The 18,911-nt window shown below is 44.8% G+C and overlaps 1 protein-coding gene across 1 annotated transcript; it reads left to right on the top strand.

Moving 5' to 3' along the window:
• The first annotated feature begins 2,740 nt into the window (after positions 1 to 2,740).
• On the top strand, positions 2,741 to 17,356 carry ARSI (arylsulfatase family member I). Its single transcript, XM_089528610.1, has 2 exons — positions 2,741 to 3,068; positions 13,202 to 17,356. The coding sequence occupies exons 1-2, from the start codon at positions 2,776 to 2,778 to the stop codon at positions 14,598 to 14,600; spliced, it is 1,692 nt and encodes a 563-aa protein (XP_089384736.1). The 5' UTR covers positions 2,741 to 2,775; the 3' UTR covers positions 14,601 to 17,356.
• Positions 17,357 to 18,911: the final 1,555 nt, after the last annotated feature.

The following is an 18,911-nucleotide window of genomic DNA, read 5'->3' on the forward strand; positions in this document are numbered from 1 at the left end:
GGCGCCAAGAGACAACTTAAGTTCTCCATCACAAATTGGACTACATTAGATAAGCTCCCAATGTGTGCTGTTTGCTCTCACACAGGGGAACCCTGACAGAATCTGAGACATCCTGGATCTCAAAGGAAGTACCTTTTGGTGTTGCTAATGGAAATTAAATTGTATTTCTTGGACTTTAAACAACTTTGTCTCCCAGTGTCACCTGGCCAGGATCAGAAGTAGCCTACTGCATAAATATCCCCACATACTCAGAACACCACCAAGAACATGTTGATAAAATGCAGGCCCGTGACTTACATTGTCCGAATTTTTTTTTACACCTTTTAACACCTTGGCCTGATGAAGGAGTCTGTGGAACTTCGAAAGCTTGCAACGTGGTTTTGTGTATTTTGGTTGGCCCCATAAAGGTATGACTGTTTTGTGGATTTTGGATGTTATTGCACTTTGTAATATTACCAGCATTGTTGCTGCTAATTGCCCTCAAACTGGCCTTGACTCACAGAGACCCTGTGGATGAGGCATCTCCAAGACAGGTTGTCTTCCATTTCTCTGCTCAAGTCTTGTAGATTCCTGTGGGTGACCTCCCTGATTGAGTCCATGGCATGTGGCCTTCCTTTCTTTCCACTTCCCTCCACCTTTCCTAGCATTATTGTTTTTTCCCCAGTGATATGGCCAAAGTAGCCTCAATTTGATCATCTTAGCTTTGGGGGAGAGTTCTGGCTTGATCTGTTCTAGGACACATTTGTTTGTCTTTTTGGCCACCCATGGTCTCCTCAGCACTCTTCTCCAGCAGATCTCAAATGAGTTCATTTTCTTGCTGTCTTCACTGTCCGGCTCTCACATCCATACATGGTGATGGAGAATACAATGCCTTGTATGATTCTAACTTTTGTGCTGAGTTGTGTATCTTTGCATTTTAGAATCTTATCTAGTTCTTTCGTGGCTGCCCTTCCCATTCTTAGGTTGAACTTATGTAGATCCTGAATATGAACCTGTGACTGATTGGCATGCTTTGCCTCTACACCACCTAAAGTTTTCCTGATGCCAAACACAAAGACTTCTTGAGAAACTCTGTGCTCTCTACCTACACAGGAGCCTGTGGCTTCACAAAGGAAGGAGACATGCTGGATTCCAAGGAAACGTCTTCTTTGAATTGCAAATGGACATTAAATTTCCTTGACTTTGAAAGTCTCCCAGTGACTGCTTGACCAAAAGGAGAGGTGCCAGCCTGCAGATAGCCCTCTCTACCATCTGAACTAAGACCAGAACAGAAAATGCAGCCCTAGGACTAACATCTTCAATTTCTTTTTCCTGTTTGCCTGATTAAGAAGCCAGTGTGACTTTGAAAGCTTGCAACATGTAATTGTGCATTTTAGTTGGTCAATAAAGGTATCATTGTTTCGATGTTATTGGAGTTGCTATATGGCCAACACGGCTACTCCTAGATGTTTTATGAACCTGTGAATGTCACTAGCATGAAATCATGTGTATTACTCTGCTGTTGTTGCATGCCTTTAAACTGATGCCAACTTAAGGCGACCCTATCCTGGGGTTGGCAAGATTTGTACAGAGAAGGCTTGCCATTGTGCTCCCTCTGAGGCTGAGAAGCATTGAATAGAATCCTAGAATGGTAGGGTTGGAAGAGATCCCAAGGGCCATCCAGCCCAACCCCCTTCTGCCATGCAGGAACTCTCAATCAAAGCATCCCCTACGGATGGCTATCCAGCCTCTGCTTAAAGACTCTAAGGAGGGAGACTCCACTCCACTCCGAGGAAGGAGTGTGTTCCACTGACTTGCCCAATGTCACCCCCGGGGTTTCCATGGCTGAGTTGGGATTCGAACCCTGGTCTCCAACAACACTCAAACCAATACTCCATGCTGTCTGTACTCTGAGGAGAAGAAAGAAGGCGCAAATCCCAGGGATGCCCTCCTGTACGGAGTCCAAGCACAGTTCCATGTCCACACATTTAGGAGGAGAGCGGGCCAGGGCCAGGGCCAGGGCCAGGCGGGCTTAAGGCCTCTTCTCCTCCTTAGGGCCCGGCCGCTTCCCTTGGCCTCCTCCCTCCTTTCCAAAGGGCCAAGGAAGTAATGGGGAAAGCTTTGCCGCCGGCCTCTAGGGAAGCCACGCCTCAGAGGACGAGGAGGGCTGGGGCTGGCCAAGCTTTTCCCTCCAGGAGAGCCAGGGCTCCTGACTCGGGCGGCGGGGGAGGCAGCGGGGCTCAGGCACACAGCCGCCTCGCTTCCTTGGGCCAAAGACTAGTTCCTGGCGTTGGAAAAGAAAAGAACCCCCAAAGTCCCAGGGGGGAGGGGCGCGGGTCTCCTTGCCTCTCATATATATGAGAGAGATATATGAGAGAGATATATATATATGAGAGAGAGATTAGTTGGGCTGGAATATAGATAGCTCTTAGTTGGTTGGAAGTTATCTATCTATCTATCTAGATATTAGTTGGGTTGGACTCACTCTCTCTCTCTCTCTCTCTCTCTGTCAAAAGCCAACTAATCTCTAGCTATCTATGTATCCATAGGGTTGCCCTCTCTAGTCCCTTCTCTAGGAAGGAAGGAAGGAAGGAAGGAAGGGGGCGGGCCCCTCCTGCTCCTGCTGGCCGTGGTTCCCCAAAGGGGCGGGAAAGGCGAGCCAGGGCTGGAGGGGGAGACCCTTTGAGGAGAAGGAGGAGGAGGAGGAGGAGGAGGCGGCCCAGAAATTCGAAGGAGCAGCCCAGAGTCCGGGGAAGATGCTCCGGGGAGGCCAGTAGCGGGCTCCGCGGCTGCAGCATGGCCGTCTCCGCCCTGACCGGCTTCTCCTTCGTCAGCCTGCTGAGCTTCGGCTACCTCTCCTGGGACTGGATGAGGCCCGGCCCGGAGCCCCCGGGGCCCCATCCGCCCCGGCCCCCTCCTCACCTGCTCTTCCTGCTGAGCGACGACCAGGGCTTCCACGACGTGGGCTACCACGGCTCCGAGATCCAGACGCCCACCTTGGACCGGCTGGCCGCCGCGGGGGTCCGGCTGGAGAACTACTACATCCAGCCCATCTGCACCCCCTCCCGCAGCCAGCTCCTCACCGGCAGGTAGGGCCCCAGGAGGAGGAGGAGGAGAAGCAGAGAGCCAGGCGCCAGCTGGGAGGGCAGCAGCAGCCAGGGAAAGCTCCCCTGCCCCCAGAGAGTCTGACGTGCCCGAGTTACAGGGCTGAGGGGGGGGGGTCTCCCGAGTCTTAGCCCAATGCTCAAAGCACTCGGCCATGCTGGGCCCTGGTCCCATTGCAAGAAAAGTTGACACTCAAGTGCTTAAGAGCTTTGAACGGAAAGAACCCTTTCAAAGAGAGCCATCCTGGTGTAGGGCCTTGAATGTTGGACTAGGACTCTTTATAGCACTATGATTCCACTTTCACTGCTGGGATTTGTAGTTTAGTCCGAGGCTCTCTGACTGAGAATTCCAAATTGGCTGTTGTTCTGCGCTTTCAAGTCATTTCTGACTTATGGCGACCCTATCACAGTGTTTTCTTGGCAAGGTTTGGTCAGAGGTTTGCCATTACCTTCCTTTGAGGCTGAGAGCATGTGACTTGCCCAAGGTCACCCAGTGGGTTTCATGGCTGAGCTGGGAATTGAATCCTGGTCTCCAGAGTTGGAATCCCATTCTCAAACCACTACTCCATGCTGACTCTCCAAATACCCCTCCCTAAACTGTATATCTCAGCATTTCTCAGGATGTAGGCATGATAGTTATAAGTGGAATAATGGAGCTACAATTTTATAGTGTGAATGGGCCCCAGGAGACCAGGCTTCCAGTTCCCACTCAGCCATTGAAACCCACTGGTTAATTCCCAGTCTCTCAGCCTCTTAAGATGAAGGCAATGGCCAGCTTTCTCTGAATAATTCTTGCCAAGAAAACCCTAGCATGAGGTTGCCACAAAGTGAAGTTGACCTCACAACACAGCTCTTTAACAGTTCTGTCAAAATAGAAGGAGGGCAGTAGATTTGAAAAGCTAGGGCCCCATACAGACAGGCCAAAATAAAGCTGCTTCGGGTCACTTTGGAGGTATGTTGTTTAAATGATGCATGTGTCATGAGAGGCCGGGAGCCACGCTAAAACCACACTCCAGTGCTAAGGACTGGAGCGCAGCTTTGGCATAGCTTCTTGACTCTTAGGACACATGCATCATTTAAACAGCATACCTGCAAAGTGACCCGAAGCAGCTTTATTTTGGCCTGTCTGTAAGGAGCCTAAGTTAACAAGATTTTCTATAAAACAACATACGGGAATGGATTCTAGTGACACCTTTGAAACTAACTGGGGAAAAAGACGGTTTGAGCATAAGCTTTCATGGGCTACAGTCCACTTCATAAAATGCAAATAGTCTACTGTAGTCCAGAAAAACTTATACCAGAAAATTTATTTTGTCCCTGTTATTCACAAACGTACTAGATTTCTTTACATCTTTTAATCCTAAAACTAATATGGCTATCTTGTTGAGAACTAGTATTTATTTATTATTTAATTAAATTAATTTTGTTTCACCTCACACCAATGAACAATCCCCCCCAATTAAACTTATATAATGATAAAAATATTTTAAAAACACATTAAAATACTATTTAAAAACTTCTAAAAGCAATCTAAAAACACTTCTAGAACACAGTTTTGAAACAGTTAAAACAGCAATTCCATACACTGCATGGCATGTGGAAGAACACTGTTTTGGCTGCCCACTGGAAGCTTAAAAGAGATGAGGCCAGCCTAACTTTCTTGGGTACGGTGTATCACAGTTGAAGTGCTACTACAAAGAAAGCTCTGCTGCATGTATCCACCAACGTAAATTCAAGAGGTTTTCGGACGTGTGCAGCAGGGCCGCCTCTGAAGATTTCAAATTAGTGGCAGGCTTACATGGCAGGAGGCAGTCTTTCATATACCTTGGTCCAAATTGTTTAGTGATTTGTAGGTCAACACTAGCACACTGAATTGAGCTTGGAAGCCAATTGGAAGCCAGTGCAGTTCTTGCACGACCAGTGTTATGTGGTCTATAAAATGCACACCTGACATCAGTCTGGCTGCTTCATTTTGCATTCACTGCAGCTTCCAAACACTTTTCAAGTTGCATTACAGTTGTCTAGTCGAGATGTAACTAAAGGATGAACCTCTGTGGTCAGGTGTGCCTTGCCGAAGAAAGGGAGCAGCTGACACACCAGCTGAAGCTGTATAAAGGCACTTCTGGCCATCAAAGCAGCCTGGCTTTCCAAGAGCAGCCCTGGGTCCAAGAGCACTCCCACTCTACAAACATGGTCTTTCAGAGGGAGAACAATCCCATCCAGAACTGGCTGCGATCCCAATCCCAGGTTGGTTTTCCTTCTAACCAGCAGCACTTCCATCTTGTCTGGATCCTTAGTCTATTCACCTGCATCCAGTCCATTGCTACATCCAGACAACAATCCAGTGTTATCACAGTCTGCTTGGTATGTTGTAAAGGAAAGATAGAAGTGGGTACCATCAGCATACTGATGACACCCAACCTCAAAGCTCTGGATGACCTCTCCCAGTGGCTTTATGTAGATGAAAAACATAGGGAAGCCCACAGACTAATGGCCAAAAAGGCTGAACGACAGTCCCCCCCAGCACCACCCTCTGGGAGTGTTCAAGCTAGGAGATTATCACACTATTAATTACAGCGCGCCGGCTCCTTACTTGGGCGTGCCATATGTGGCTTCCAGTTTATGCGGGAGCCACGCTGTAATACTTCGAATGGCGTGTGCGGCTGCCACGTGTGCACATTGCACCACTGCATGCCCAAGCCCCATTCACTATAATGGGGCTCGAGCATAGGTGGAATTCGCCTTACGCAGGGGGGTCCAGAACGGATCCCCCGCATAAGGCGAGGTTCCACTGTATAGCACAAACCAATTGGCATAGTTCTGATTTGGCAACAGTCCTGACTGCATCATGCAGTGCGCAAACCACCAATTTTCATTCATGGGTAGTACCTGTGAATGACTGCAATTACACAATAATACCGCATCCAGCTACCAATGCAATCCCTGCCATTGTGCGATCTCGCGAGCTTATCAGAGCGAGACTTTACCACTCCCTCCCTTCTAGTGTTGTCAAAGTTGTACAATTACACATGTGCAGCTTTTTTTTAAAGTCACAATCTCAAGAATGCGGTCAGTTCCTGTCGCTCTTATCGTGAATACAGCCTGGTTTTCAGAAAAAAGTGCGATCTAACACATGAATGTAGTGCTAAAGTAGCGGCTTCATTTATTTTGGGTTGCCAACAAGTTATCATAATGGTGTAACGATCTCTCAAGAAAGACCACGGCCACTGCAAAGCAATAGCCCCAAGTCCTAAATCAGCAAGACAGCCCAGAAAGATGCTATGGTTGAAGATCCAGGCACCAATAGGGACTCATTTGCCCTCCCATCCAGCTCCCAGTGTAGAATTATTACTTAACTTGGAGCGAAAATAATGAGATTAAAAAGTATGTTAGGAAGTCATTTTCAGTCCCCTGTCCCACAAGTAAAATTTTTGTTTCATGTTCAGTATGTTGTTCTACCAAGCTTTTGGATAAGCATAGAGGACACTTTATGAAAACAAGTAAAAGGATCTGTGAAAAGACTCAGAAGTGTTATACACATAGTGTGACAAGGTGAGGTGAGTACTGGGACTTGTTTTTCAGATTACGAATGGATTTGTTGGCTGGCCTTAAACAAGTTGCACGATCTCAGTGTGTTCCTCCCTTGTTTTATGTAATACAGTGGACCCTCCACATTTGCTGGGGTTAGGGGCACAGGATCCCAGTAAAAGTGGGAAACCTTCAAATAAAAAAACCTGGGTTTTTTTTACCTGAGAGATCACCTATCTAGGAATCTCTAGGTCATCCAGGGCAATTCTATGGTCAAGACCTGCCAGAAGTTGACTATGAAATTGTGCTGGAGGACCTACAAACACCTAGAGAAGTGTACCCTCTAGGTCCTCCAGCACAACTTTTGGCAGAGGTTGACAGTAGAGCAGGAATACTTCACCTTTCTCTCTCTTTATGGAGTATTTTGAGACAGGACATGCTTGACAAGATAAGACTACCAAAAGTACTCTTATGTGTCTAAAACACACAAAAAGAGATGGCTTTACCATGAAGAAAAAATAATGAAACATGTTGTTGTTGTTGTTGTGTGCATGTGCCTTCAAGTTATTTCTGATTTATGGAGACCTTAAGACAAACCTATCATAGGGTCTTCTTGGCAAGATTTGTTCAGAGGTTTGCCATTGCTTTTCCCCGAGGCTTAGCGCTTAGAGGGCCACTGCGTGGAGAAGATGGCAAAATGCTAACAGGCGACAGAGAAAACGCAGAATTACTCAATACCTTATCTGCTTCAGTCTTCTCGGAAAAGGCAAAGGGTGCTCAACCTGAGGAAAATGGAACAGAGGACAGAATAGGGGAAACTCAGCGCAGAATAAGCAAAGAGATAGTACAGGGATACCTGGTTAATCTAAATGAATATAAGTCTCCAGGACCTGATGAACAACATCCAAGGGTATTAAAAGAGCTGGCTAATGTAATATTGAAGCCATTGAGAACTCCTGGAGAACAGGAGAAGTCCCAGCAGACTGGAGGAGGGCAAATGTTGTCCCCATCTTCAGAAAGGAAAAAAAAAGGAGCCCAACAATTATCATCCAGTTAGTCTGACATCAATACCAGGAACGATTCTGGAGCAGATCATTAAACAGAGAGCCTGTGAACATCTAGAAGACATTTCCATAATCACAAAAGTCAACACGGGTTTCAGAGAAAGAAGTCATGCCAGACAAATCTTATATCTTTTTTTGATAAAATTACCAGCGTGTAGATGAAGGGAATGCTGTGGATATAGTATATCTTGATTTCAGTAAGGCCTTTGACAAGGTTCCCCATGACATTCTTGCAAACAAGCTAGTGAAATGTGGGCTAGACAAGGCAACTGTTACGTGGATTTGTAATTGGTTGACTGGCTGAACCCAAAGGGTGCTCAACAATGGCTCCTTTTCATCCTGGAGAGAAGTGACCAGTGGGGTCCCACAGGGCTCTGTCCTGGGCCCAGTACTATTCAACATCTTTATCAATGACTTGGATGACAGAATTGGGAGCATACTTATCAAATTTGCAGATGACACCAAACTAAGAGGAGTAGCTAACACCCCAAAGGACAGGATCAAAATTCAAAATGTCCTGAATAGACTAGAAAGCTGAGCCACAGCTAACAAAATGAACTTCAGCAGGGAGAAATGTAAGGTACTGGACTTAGGGCGGAAAAATGAAATGCACAGATATAGGATGGGGGGCACCTGGCATAAGGCAACTACATGTGAAAGGGATCTGGAAGTCCAAGTAGACCACAAGTTGAACATGAGTCAACATTGCGATGCGGCAGCTAACAAGGCCAATGTGATTTTAGCCTGCATCAATAGAAGTATAGTGTCTAGATCAAGGGAAGTAATAGTGCCACTGTATTCTGCTCTGGTCAGGCCCCACCTGGAATATTGTGTCCAGTTCTGGGCACCACAATTCAGTAAGGACATTGAAAAGCTGGAGCGTGTCCAAAGGAGAGTGACTAAAATGGTGAAGGGTGTGGAAACCATGCCCTATGAGGAATGCCTTAGGGAGCTGGGGATGTTTAGCCTGGGGAAGAGAAGGTTAAGAGGTGATATGATAGCCCTGTTTAAATATTTGAAGGGATGTCACATTGAGGAGTGAGCAAGCTTGTTTTCTGCTGCTCCAGAGACTAAGACTGGAGCAATGGATGCAAGCTACAGGAAAAGAAATTCCACTGAACATTAGGAGGAACTTCCTGACAGTAAGGGCTGTTCAACAGTGGAACACACTCCCTCAGAGTGTAGTGGAGTCTCCCTCCTTGGAGGTCTTTAAGCAGAGGCTGGATGGCCATCTGTCGGGGATGCTTTGATTTAGATTTCCTGCATGGCAGGGGGTTGGACTGGATGGCCCTTGTGGTCTCTTCCAACTCTATGATTCTATGTGACTTGCCCAAGATCACCTAGGCCACAATCTGTACTGCAAAAATAATCCAGGTTGACACCAGTTTCACTGCTGTGGCTCAATGTTATGGAATTCTGGGAATTGTAATTTTGTGAGACATTTAGCTGTCTCTGCCAGAGAGCTCTGATGCCACAACAAACTGCACTCCCATAATTCCATAGCATTGAGCTGTGGCACTTAAAGCAATGGCTACTTGGATTATTTCTGCAGTGCAGATGCAGTCTTAGTGGGTTTCATGGCCAAGCTGGCAATCAAACCCTAGTCTCCAGAGTCGTAGTCCAGCACTTAAACCACTATACCACACTGGCTCATAATCTATCTATCTATCTATCTATCTATCTATCTATCTATCTATCTATCTATCTATCCATCTAGAGAGATTTTGTGGAAGGGCTATGTAGACCCTCTTCAGTACTAGAGTCTACAATATGTGTATAAAATTGAAGAGTTCTCTGTCACTGAAGATAGTACACTTAATTTACCTCAAAACCACTAGGGGTTCAGTTTTGTAGTCTGGATTGTAGTTTTAGAAGCCCTTGGGTGGAGTGGTTTTGACTTCAGAACTCCCAGCAGTCTTGGTGTGGGTTTATTAAGGATGGAAAGCATATTCATGATTATTCCTTCCCAAGGCAAAAAAGAAGGGTTTTATTCCTGACATTTGGAAACCCGCACTGTGAAGAATAATAGACTAACAAGAATTTTGCATAATTTTCTTCTGATATTTGACTAACTGAAGTATTGTGCAGGAATAATTTTGCAGAGAAACATACATGGTTTTGCACAAGAAATAGTTTTTTGCACATTAGGAAGGGTTTCTTGGGCAAAAATCACTTTTTCACATGCAAGGAACCTGTTTATTTTTTGTGTACAGAAAATGGATTGGTGGTGGTGGGGAGTTGCACAAAAACAAACAAACACATGCTTTTCTCCACAGAATAGCTCTTTCAGCACCTCTGGATGTTCACATACATGGCAAATACCGTGGAGACAGGATGAAAATTATTGTGAGGAGAAAACAGAATTTAAAACTCTAGTTTGTATGAATTTTCTTCTGGTGTATTCTTAAAAAATGGCACCTATTTGGCTGTGGAGTAATAAGGGGCATAGACTGTCACAACATAAAGCACATGGTAGGAGCTGAAATTCATTTTAATATCCAGCACACCAAACACCATTTTTTCTTGTTAAGCACAGCACAGCACCTGGCCAGAGAAAGCATCACATGGATGCTTTCCCACATACTCCATATCCTACCTTCCTCTGTTCATTCATGCAGTTATGCTGCCAAGTACATCCATGCAACCGTCCTAAGACCTCCTGAGCCACCAAAATAAAATAGTTTAGATGGGACCTTTGTAGTGATCCATTCTCTCAAGATATAATGAAATGCCAAATTTCCACTGGCATTATCTGCATGGAAGAGCCAAAAAAGCAAAGGAACCTCACAGATTTCATCCTTGGGGCACTTTCAGTTAAAGAGGAAATAATGACAAAACTCCTCTTTATGCCAATAAAACCCTTGGTTTGTCCCATCTTCCAGTGTCATCCTGATGAGACAGTGTGACCCACTTGGCTGTTGATGTTTGTTGCCTTCTGGTGGGCACTCTCAGTGCTTTGGGAGGACCCTGGCAAAACGGGGCAAGAAGGGGGGGGGTTGTGGGTTTTGTGTGTGCTTAGAGGGCTCTTGCAATGAGGACATGCCAGTGTCTTCCTCTGAGACCCAGAGAGTGTGACTTGCCCAAGGCCTCCCAGAGGGCTCCTATGGCCATCCAAGCCCTGAGCTCCCTTTCCCCATGACCTCTTGGAAACATGGCTGTTGTCGTGTGTTGTGACTTTTAGGACTCTCCTGGCATACAAGGCTTGTTGGGGGGGGCAGTGCCTCCCTTTGAGGCTGAGAGTCTGTGCCAGGGATATAAGAAAACTACTACAACAACAACAATATCTGGGTATTGTAGTTTTGTGAGACATTTAGCCTTCTTTGTCAGAGAGCTCTGGTGGCACAACATACTACAAATCCCAGGAGTTTCCATAGCATTAAAGTATTGTCGAACTGGATTATTTCTGCAGTGTGCAGCCTTATTAGACTGCAGTTCCCAGCAGTCTGTGGTGCTATCAGAGCAGTTTACAAATTGTTAGACATTTCCCTGCCCTCTCTCTCTGCACCTCTCCCATGGTGATGCTAAGAGGTCATGCAATAATAATAATAATAATAATAATTGGCACATTCTCTCAGCCTCAGAGGCAGGACATGACAAACCTCTCTCTCCAGCTCTCTCAAGGTGATGCTAAGGCAAACCTACATTTATTTTGCATTGTGAGTGTGTGTGTGTGTGTGTGTGTGTATGTACTTGAATTTCTTGGCCTTGGAGAACCCAAATCAATGTCTCCACTGCAAGGTAATCTCCAGATCATAGTGATGTAACTGTATTTCATCAAAGTGATTAGTCATTTTTTTATCATCAAAATACCTGTCTTAATCCAAAAAACTGTGGCCAAGACCTTTCCTACTAAGTTTTGAGATTTCAAGTTCTTCTCTTCTGTGAGAATTTGAAATTCAGGGCATGGCATAAAGGGCAGAAGCCTCACCTTTTGTTATCTTTTGTTTTTCAAAGCAAAGCTGCTGTGATTAAGCAAAGTTGGAGCAAATCACCCTAACAAAGGAAATAGCCTCCAGGATGAATGGTAGCTTTTCTTACACAAAATATGCAAATAGTGGCCATCGAGAGTCAGATGAAGGATTCTTCTCTCCCCCTCATTTCGAAATGACTAACCATCAAGATTCTTACTCATTGATCAAGAACTGCTCAGAATTTCTCCTCTCTAACATGTTATAGAAATTGTCGAATTAGGCATATTTCTCCTAATTTTTGAATTTTGGAGAATATTCTTTACATCCCTAATGGGCACCATGTGGCCCTTAAGGCTATTTTAGTGGTCCCTACTGTATGCTGCTGTTAAAACCATGTTGCTCAAGTTGGTAGCCTGGTGCAACCTCCTGTGTATTCTTCCTCATCTTGTTTCCTTCCTGTCTTCCTCTAGGCCCTAAAATCCTGCATCAGAAGGAACAACTTCCATGGCTGCCAAATTTGTGTGGCAACTGAAATTCAATGAAAGTATGGTCCCCAGTGGGTTCTAGGCAGTCCAGTGCAATTTATTGTATATATTCACGTATAAATCTAGAAAAAAGTATGTGGTTGCTACTCTACTTGTTGCATTTTATAAATGTTACAAGCCATTTTGAGGGCTGAAGTTGAAAGACAGGATATAAATCTACTAAATAAATAAACACTTCTACACAAAATGTGTATTCCCCACCACCATTGGCTCTTTGTGGAAAGCGATTAATACCATCTGGGTTTCTGGTAGAAAGGTTTGTGGATGTTTTAAAAGTAACACCTCTGAAATTTTGAGTTCTGACCCTCCAGACAGATGACTCCTGCTGACTGCTACTCTAAGTCAATCTGGAAGCTTTCATGTAAGAAATAAACTTTCTGGCAGCTGCTGTCCAACCAGCAGTAACTGGCCAGAAAGTGCACTATTCAATGTCATAGTGTGCTTTACTGGGTTAGGAGTGCAGCCAGGCAGGCAGTGAGACTGTAAGGCTGATGTTCTGCCTGGCTTGCAGCCTGCACTAAACCTCTTGGAAAGCTGATTTCTGGCATATTAAAATTTGCAGTGCTGAAAACATATTTAATTATTCTGACCTGAAAGAAAGTACTGCATTACCCAAAATAAAAAGGCGCACTTCTTAATTCTTTGACCTTTGATTATGATGATGATGATAGTAATTTGTAGCCCACCTTTCCGTGAGGATCAAGACGGGTAACAACAGAGTTCAATACAATTATATAAAACATTCCTTCATTCCCCCCAACCCTCCATCCCTCCCCCCCAACACATCTAAAAACTAAAATACAGTTCTACAATCCAAATAACATTCATTAAAATCAATTAAAATAGCAATGACAATAGTTATAAGAAAGAATGAAGTGGAGAGGGCTTAATTGGATGAGCAGGAGGTCTTAGATTAGATTAGGTGATGATTTTCATTGTTACTTGTGCTATTGTTATTTCACCACTTGTGGGAGCACTTCTTCTGAAATCTTGCTAAATATATCATCTAGTTTAACTGTATGTAATTGCAAATCATGATTTACTCTCTGCCTTCCTCTCTTTCTTACTAGGTACCAAATCCATACAGGTCTTCAGCACTCCATCATCCGTCCCCGCCAGCCCAATTGCCTGCCTTTCGACCAGGTCACGCTTCCCCAAAAGCTACAGGAAGCTGGCTACTCCACACACATGGTAGGCAAGTGGCACTTAGGCTTCTATCGAAAAGAATGTCTCCCCACCCGTAGGGGATTTGACACCTTCTTGGGCTCACTGACAGGCAATGTGGATTATTATACCTATGACAACTGCGATGGGCCTGGAGTGTGTGGCTATGACCTTCATGATGGGGAAAATGTGGCCTGGGAACAGAGTGGCAAATATTCCACCTTCCTTTACGCTCAGCGTGTCAACAAAATCCTAGCCACCCACAACCCTAAGGAACCAATATTTATCTATGTAGCATTCCAAGCTGTGCATACACCATTACAGTCCCCGAAAGAGTACATCTATCGATACCGCTCTATGGGTAATGTGGCGCGACGCAAATATGCAGCCATGGTCACATGCATGGATGAAGCTGTGAAGAACATCACCTGGGCACTGAAGAAATATGGTTACTATGACAATAGTGTAATTGTGTTCTCCACAGACAATGGGGGGCAGACATTCTCTGGGGGGAGCAACTGGCCTCTGCGAGGCCGCAAAGGGACCTACTGGGAAGGAGGTGTCCGTGGCATTGGGTTTGTCCACAGCCCACTGATTAAACGCAAACGGAGAATTAGCAGGGCACTAATTCACATAACAGACTGGTACCCAACCTTAGTGAACCTGGCTTGGGGCAATGTTTCTGAAGCAGATGGTTTGGATGGCTACAATGTATGGCCAGCAATCAGTGAAGGCAAAGAGTCTCCACGGACTGAAATCCTGCATAACATTGATCCACTTTATAACCACGCCAAATACGGCTCTTTAGAAAGTGGCTTTGGCATATGGAACACAGCTGTCCAGGCCTCTGTACGGGTTGGAGACTGGAAGCTCTTGACTGGAGACCCTGGTTACAGTGACTGGATCCCACCACAGACCCTGGCCACCTTCCCTGGGAGCTGGTGGAACCTGGAGCGCATGACAGGTGGCATGCGCAAGTCTGTCTGGCTCTTCAACATCACTGCTGACCCCTACGAGCGCTATGACCTGTCAGAGCAGCGGCCTGATGTTGTTCAGGCTCTCCTCCTCAGACTGGTCCGCTACAATCAGACAGCTATTCCAGTCAGATATCCAGCAGAAAATCCTCGAGCCCACCCAGACTTCAATGGTGGGGCCTGGGGACCATGGGCGACAAATGAGGAAGAAGTGTGGGAGGCAGGACATGGGAAGCTCAAAAATAAGAAGCGGAAGAAGAAATGCAAGATCTGCAAGCTGCGTTCTTTCTTCCGGAAACTGAACACCCGGCTGATGTCAAACCGCATCTGAGTGGTGTGTGTGTGTGTATGTGTTTGTGTTGCCAAACGCAACCTTGAAGGTGCAGTTTATCATAGCCACCCAGTATTACAGGAACATGGGCAGCTGCCTTTTACTGAGTCAGACTCTTGGGCTGTTTGGCCCAGGACTGCTGACATTGACTGGCAGCAGCTTGGGGTGGGTGAGTAGTTCAGGCAGGAGTTTTTGCTGTCCTACCTCAAAATGTTAAAGATGGATTCTGGGACTTCCTGCGCACAAAGGATGTGCTCATGGAGAGGGAAAGGAACATAGCCTCAGTAGCCCAGTTTCATTCTTCCCTTCTCCATCAGCATCCAGTGCTCAAAGGAGAGTGGGATAGTATCAGGTGGACAGAACTGAGTTTATTCCAGTTCTTGGTTTTTCATCCCACTTCCCTGCCCATCCTCCTCCTTTAAGCACAGCCCACACCAATGATCATCTGTGTTCGGAAACAACACAATACCTGTTATTTTTGGCCTCTGAATGTCTGCTGGGCAGATTGTAGAGACAGCCCCTTGCTATTGGTTCTTTATTGCAATATGTAAGCAGTCAGCGAGGCAATTAACTAACCCTTGTCTGTTATGGTGAGATGCAGTGCAGAGAAAGTATCCTCGGCAGGCAAATCAGGAATGACAAGAGGGAAGCGCTTAATTGGAACAGCTTATCTTCTAATAAGAGATCAAACCAATAGCACCCCAAGTACTAAAAGTGTTCAGATATGTCTTCTGAGGAAGAGGAGTTGCTTTGTGGTTGCTCTTGCCTCATCAAACTGACCATAAATAAGCTTCAGTTATGTAACGTTTTTACTCTGGAGAAAAATATTGGTGGGTTCTGCTTTGCCTTAAGGCTGCAGTTTCCACCTCTTGGTAACTGCACGTGGGTGGTGGTACAGAAACACTCAGGATGGTTATTTTTATCTGAAATAGAATACTGATCTTGAACAGTGTGAACATTTCATCCTAAATATACATAATGCCAAACAACTTGTGAAGGTGGGCAGGGACATGAGTAAAAGGTCTGCAAGTATTGCCTGGGTAACATGAGCAGACTCAAGTTTTAAGGACTGAGCAATGTTTACATACCTGTTTATGGACCTGTAGCAGCAGAGGATTGGCAGCTTCCATATTATGTTAGTGGGGTGGTGAATCCAGTCTGTGTTTTAGAACTTATTTGAGCTATCCAAGAGCTGAAGCCTGTCCTCAAATTAGGTTCAGCACCTTGGATACCTTCGTTAAAGTTCAGACTAGGTCCCAGAGTGGATTCAGCACTCCAATTGACATGGGAGCTACCATTCACCCCTGACAGGTAGTGAGAAACAATTATGCATCTATTTAGCCACTGAAATACGCACAATGACTCACAATGGACATGAAAGGAAGCTGCTGCTCTTATGGAGCTTTCTCCACCATATGGGTGCTCTTTCACTGCAGTCGCAGGCAGGCTGTAGGTATCCCTTATGGGCTTATATTTCAGTTCAAGGACATAGAGTTAGCACAAGTTGCTTCCACACAAGGGTTTGTGTTTGAAAACATAACATGGGAATGGTGCATACATATGATTAGGTCAGAAATAGTTAAACGGAGCCCTACTGTTGCTACACTCTGGCAGCAGTTGCTTCCAGGATTTGTTCACACAGCGAATAATTAATTTGTGGAATTAATTGATACAAAGGTGGTGATGACTACTAGCTTAGTAGTACTAGCTTTGGAAGAAGATTAGGCAAATTCAAATAGATCAGTCTGCTAATAGCTGTTAGTCATGACAGCAAAACAAAACCATATTCAAAAGCAGAGTGCCAAGTGTTGGGTGACAAATAGGGAATGGCCAGCATGGGCTGTGTGTGGCAACATTGGACAGGCAATGTGGAGGATGTGTGGTACAAGAAGGGCCAGCATTTTGGTGATCCCACATTTCATAGATGTCAACATTTTTCCCGATTCAAAGATCTTGTAATCATTTGAATGGGATTCAACAAACCCTAGAAAAACTAGGCATCTCTTTGATGGACTGAAATGCAGGCATGTTAACATATGCAGAGGGCAGCTGCACAAGGGACAGTCTGGACCATCACATGGTGCTGAATCAACTTACTTGCTTTCTTAATTTCCCACTGAGTATCTCTTGGCTTTAATAGCAAGAGGGTGACATCTGTTATCTGAAGAAAGTCATTGGGAATATTCTGGCAATGTGAGAATGTCTGCCCCCTCAACTTGGCTTTCCTTAAATCGTAAGCCCTTTTAAAGTGGTTATCTCTTTGTTTGCACACCTTATGCTGGTGGACCATAAAGAGAGAGGGTAAATTTCTTCAAAGGCTGTTTCCAATCTGATATATGTTTACATTAACACAATGCATTTCATATCCCCCCCCCCCCCCCCCCGGTTTTATTTGGTGCACTATGTGTAGGCGAAAGTCCTGCTGTGAATTTTGGGGAAAAAAATACATATATAGTTATTTTTGTCATTGGAAAATGAGCCCTGCTAGGACTTGTTAGCTCTTGGATGAGCTGTGTGAGGGCCTTTTTCTTTCCTTTTCTTAAAATGAGGTAACATTCATTTAAAATCTGTCACTGGAAGTTGTGACAGTTGGTGAAATTTATACTGTATTCTTTTTGGTGGTGCTTTTGAGATCTGAATGTGCATTGCAGCAAAATACAAATTTTCAGTGTTACTTCTGTTTTTATCACATTAACAACTTGTTGTTTCCTTGGGCATGGGGGAGGGGGGCAGATGCAACCCCGAGAGAGGTGAGAAATAATAAAAGGAATATGTGATGCAATAGGTGGTTGTTCCCTTGAAATAGCTGACAATATAAAGTTCTACTTTCTTCTGAGGGCTTTCTAAACAAATGTACAGTACATCAATAATACAGATTCAGAAGGGGCAAGGAGTGAATACAACTGATTATTTATCAGGTGGTGACTTCCCATAGGATGCTATAGCTAGTGTGGTGAATCTTGATTGTCTACCTAATACATGCACTGGTTGTACAGGCTGTAGGACTTTGGGAGTTGCCATCCAGAAAAATGGTGTTTCCAAGCTGGGCATAGGCACCCAAGCAGAAATCAAGGAAACAGGAATGATAGGTGGTAACATGCACCTGGTTTTTACTGCAACATATAGGCAAATATCTACTTGGTAAATGGTCACATATACGCGCAAAGACTACACTTAAACCAGCCTTCCCTGGCTTGGTTCTCACCAGAGGTGCTGGACGGCAAATCTTCCATTCCTATATTGGAGTTGCAGTCCCACATCTCTGAAAGGGACCGGATTAAAGTGACCTTTAGTGCAAAACTCAGATGGCATCACAGTAGAGCCAACATGATACATTTGGCACAACAAGTGAATGCATATTCCCCTTTCTGTCATCTCACAGGTCCAAAACATTGCAGAAATAATCCCGTTTGAGACCATTTAACTGCCATGGCTCAATGTTAGGGAATTCTGGGGACTGTAGACATTTAGCTTTCTCAGAGAGCTCTGGTGCCACAATAAATTACATTTCCCATGATTCCCTAGCACTGAGCCAGGGCAGTTAAAGCAGTCTCAGATTGGATTATTTCTGCAGTGTGTTTTGGACCACAGTGCAAGCCTTCTGTTCTCTCCCATCCCATCTTTTCCTGTGCTGATATCAAGTCACCAATGAACTGTCTCTTCAACATCCTTTCTGTTCTCAGTACAGGACTAAACCATCAGCTACATTTATTTGCTAGACCACTCCCCTCATACCGCCAGGTGTAATACCATCCCTCTGCTCTATCTGGGTCTTAAAATCTGGTTGTCTCTTTTCTCCACCATCCCCACCGCAAACCCATATTCATTTTGGACTGTGATACTAAACATACTTACTAAGTCCTATTTCTGACTGAGCTACATTGGATTTTCATGCTGATAAACCTCTTTAGGAATGCCTTGCAGGATTTCAACATAGAGGAAAGACAAGCCTGGTCCATTGGATTCAGTTCTTAATTGTGTTGTAGGACCCTTATGCTCTTATTAAAAATTGTCTCTAGAATGGTTTTAACTTTCAAAAGTGATGTTTAAAACTCATATCATATCATCTGCTCTGACACTCTAAAGGATGTTTGCTCCCATCTTTTACCCAAACTAATGATTGCAACTGCAGCTGTAGCCAGATTTGGTAAGGAAGTAAAAATAACAGCCATTTCCCTTAATTGTGTTAAGTAAGTGTAAACACTTTCCTGACTCACCCAGTAATGATCTTTGCCATTCTTTGGCTTCTCCAAGATCAAACTCATTCATTCTCTGCCCATCTAGGAATGCCCATCTCATATGGTCTCCTCC

The sequence above is a fragment of the Sceloporus occidentalis genome, unplaced genomic scaffold, assembly GCF_023333645.1.
Source record: "Sceloporus occidentalis isolate IW3139 unplaced genomic scaffold, rSceOcc1.0.p SCAF_1, whole genome shotgun sequence".
Taxonomy (NCBI): Eukaryota; Metazoa; Chordata; class Lepidosauria; order Squamata; family Phrynosomatidae; genus Sceloporus; species Sceloporus occidentalis.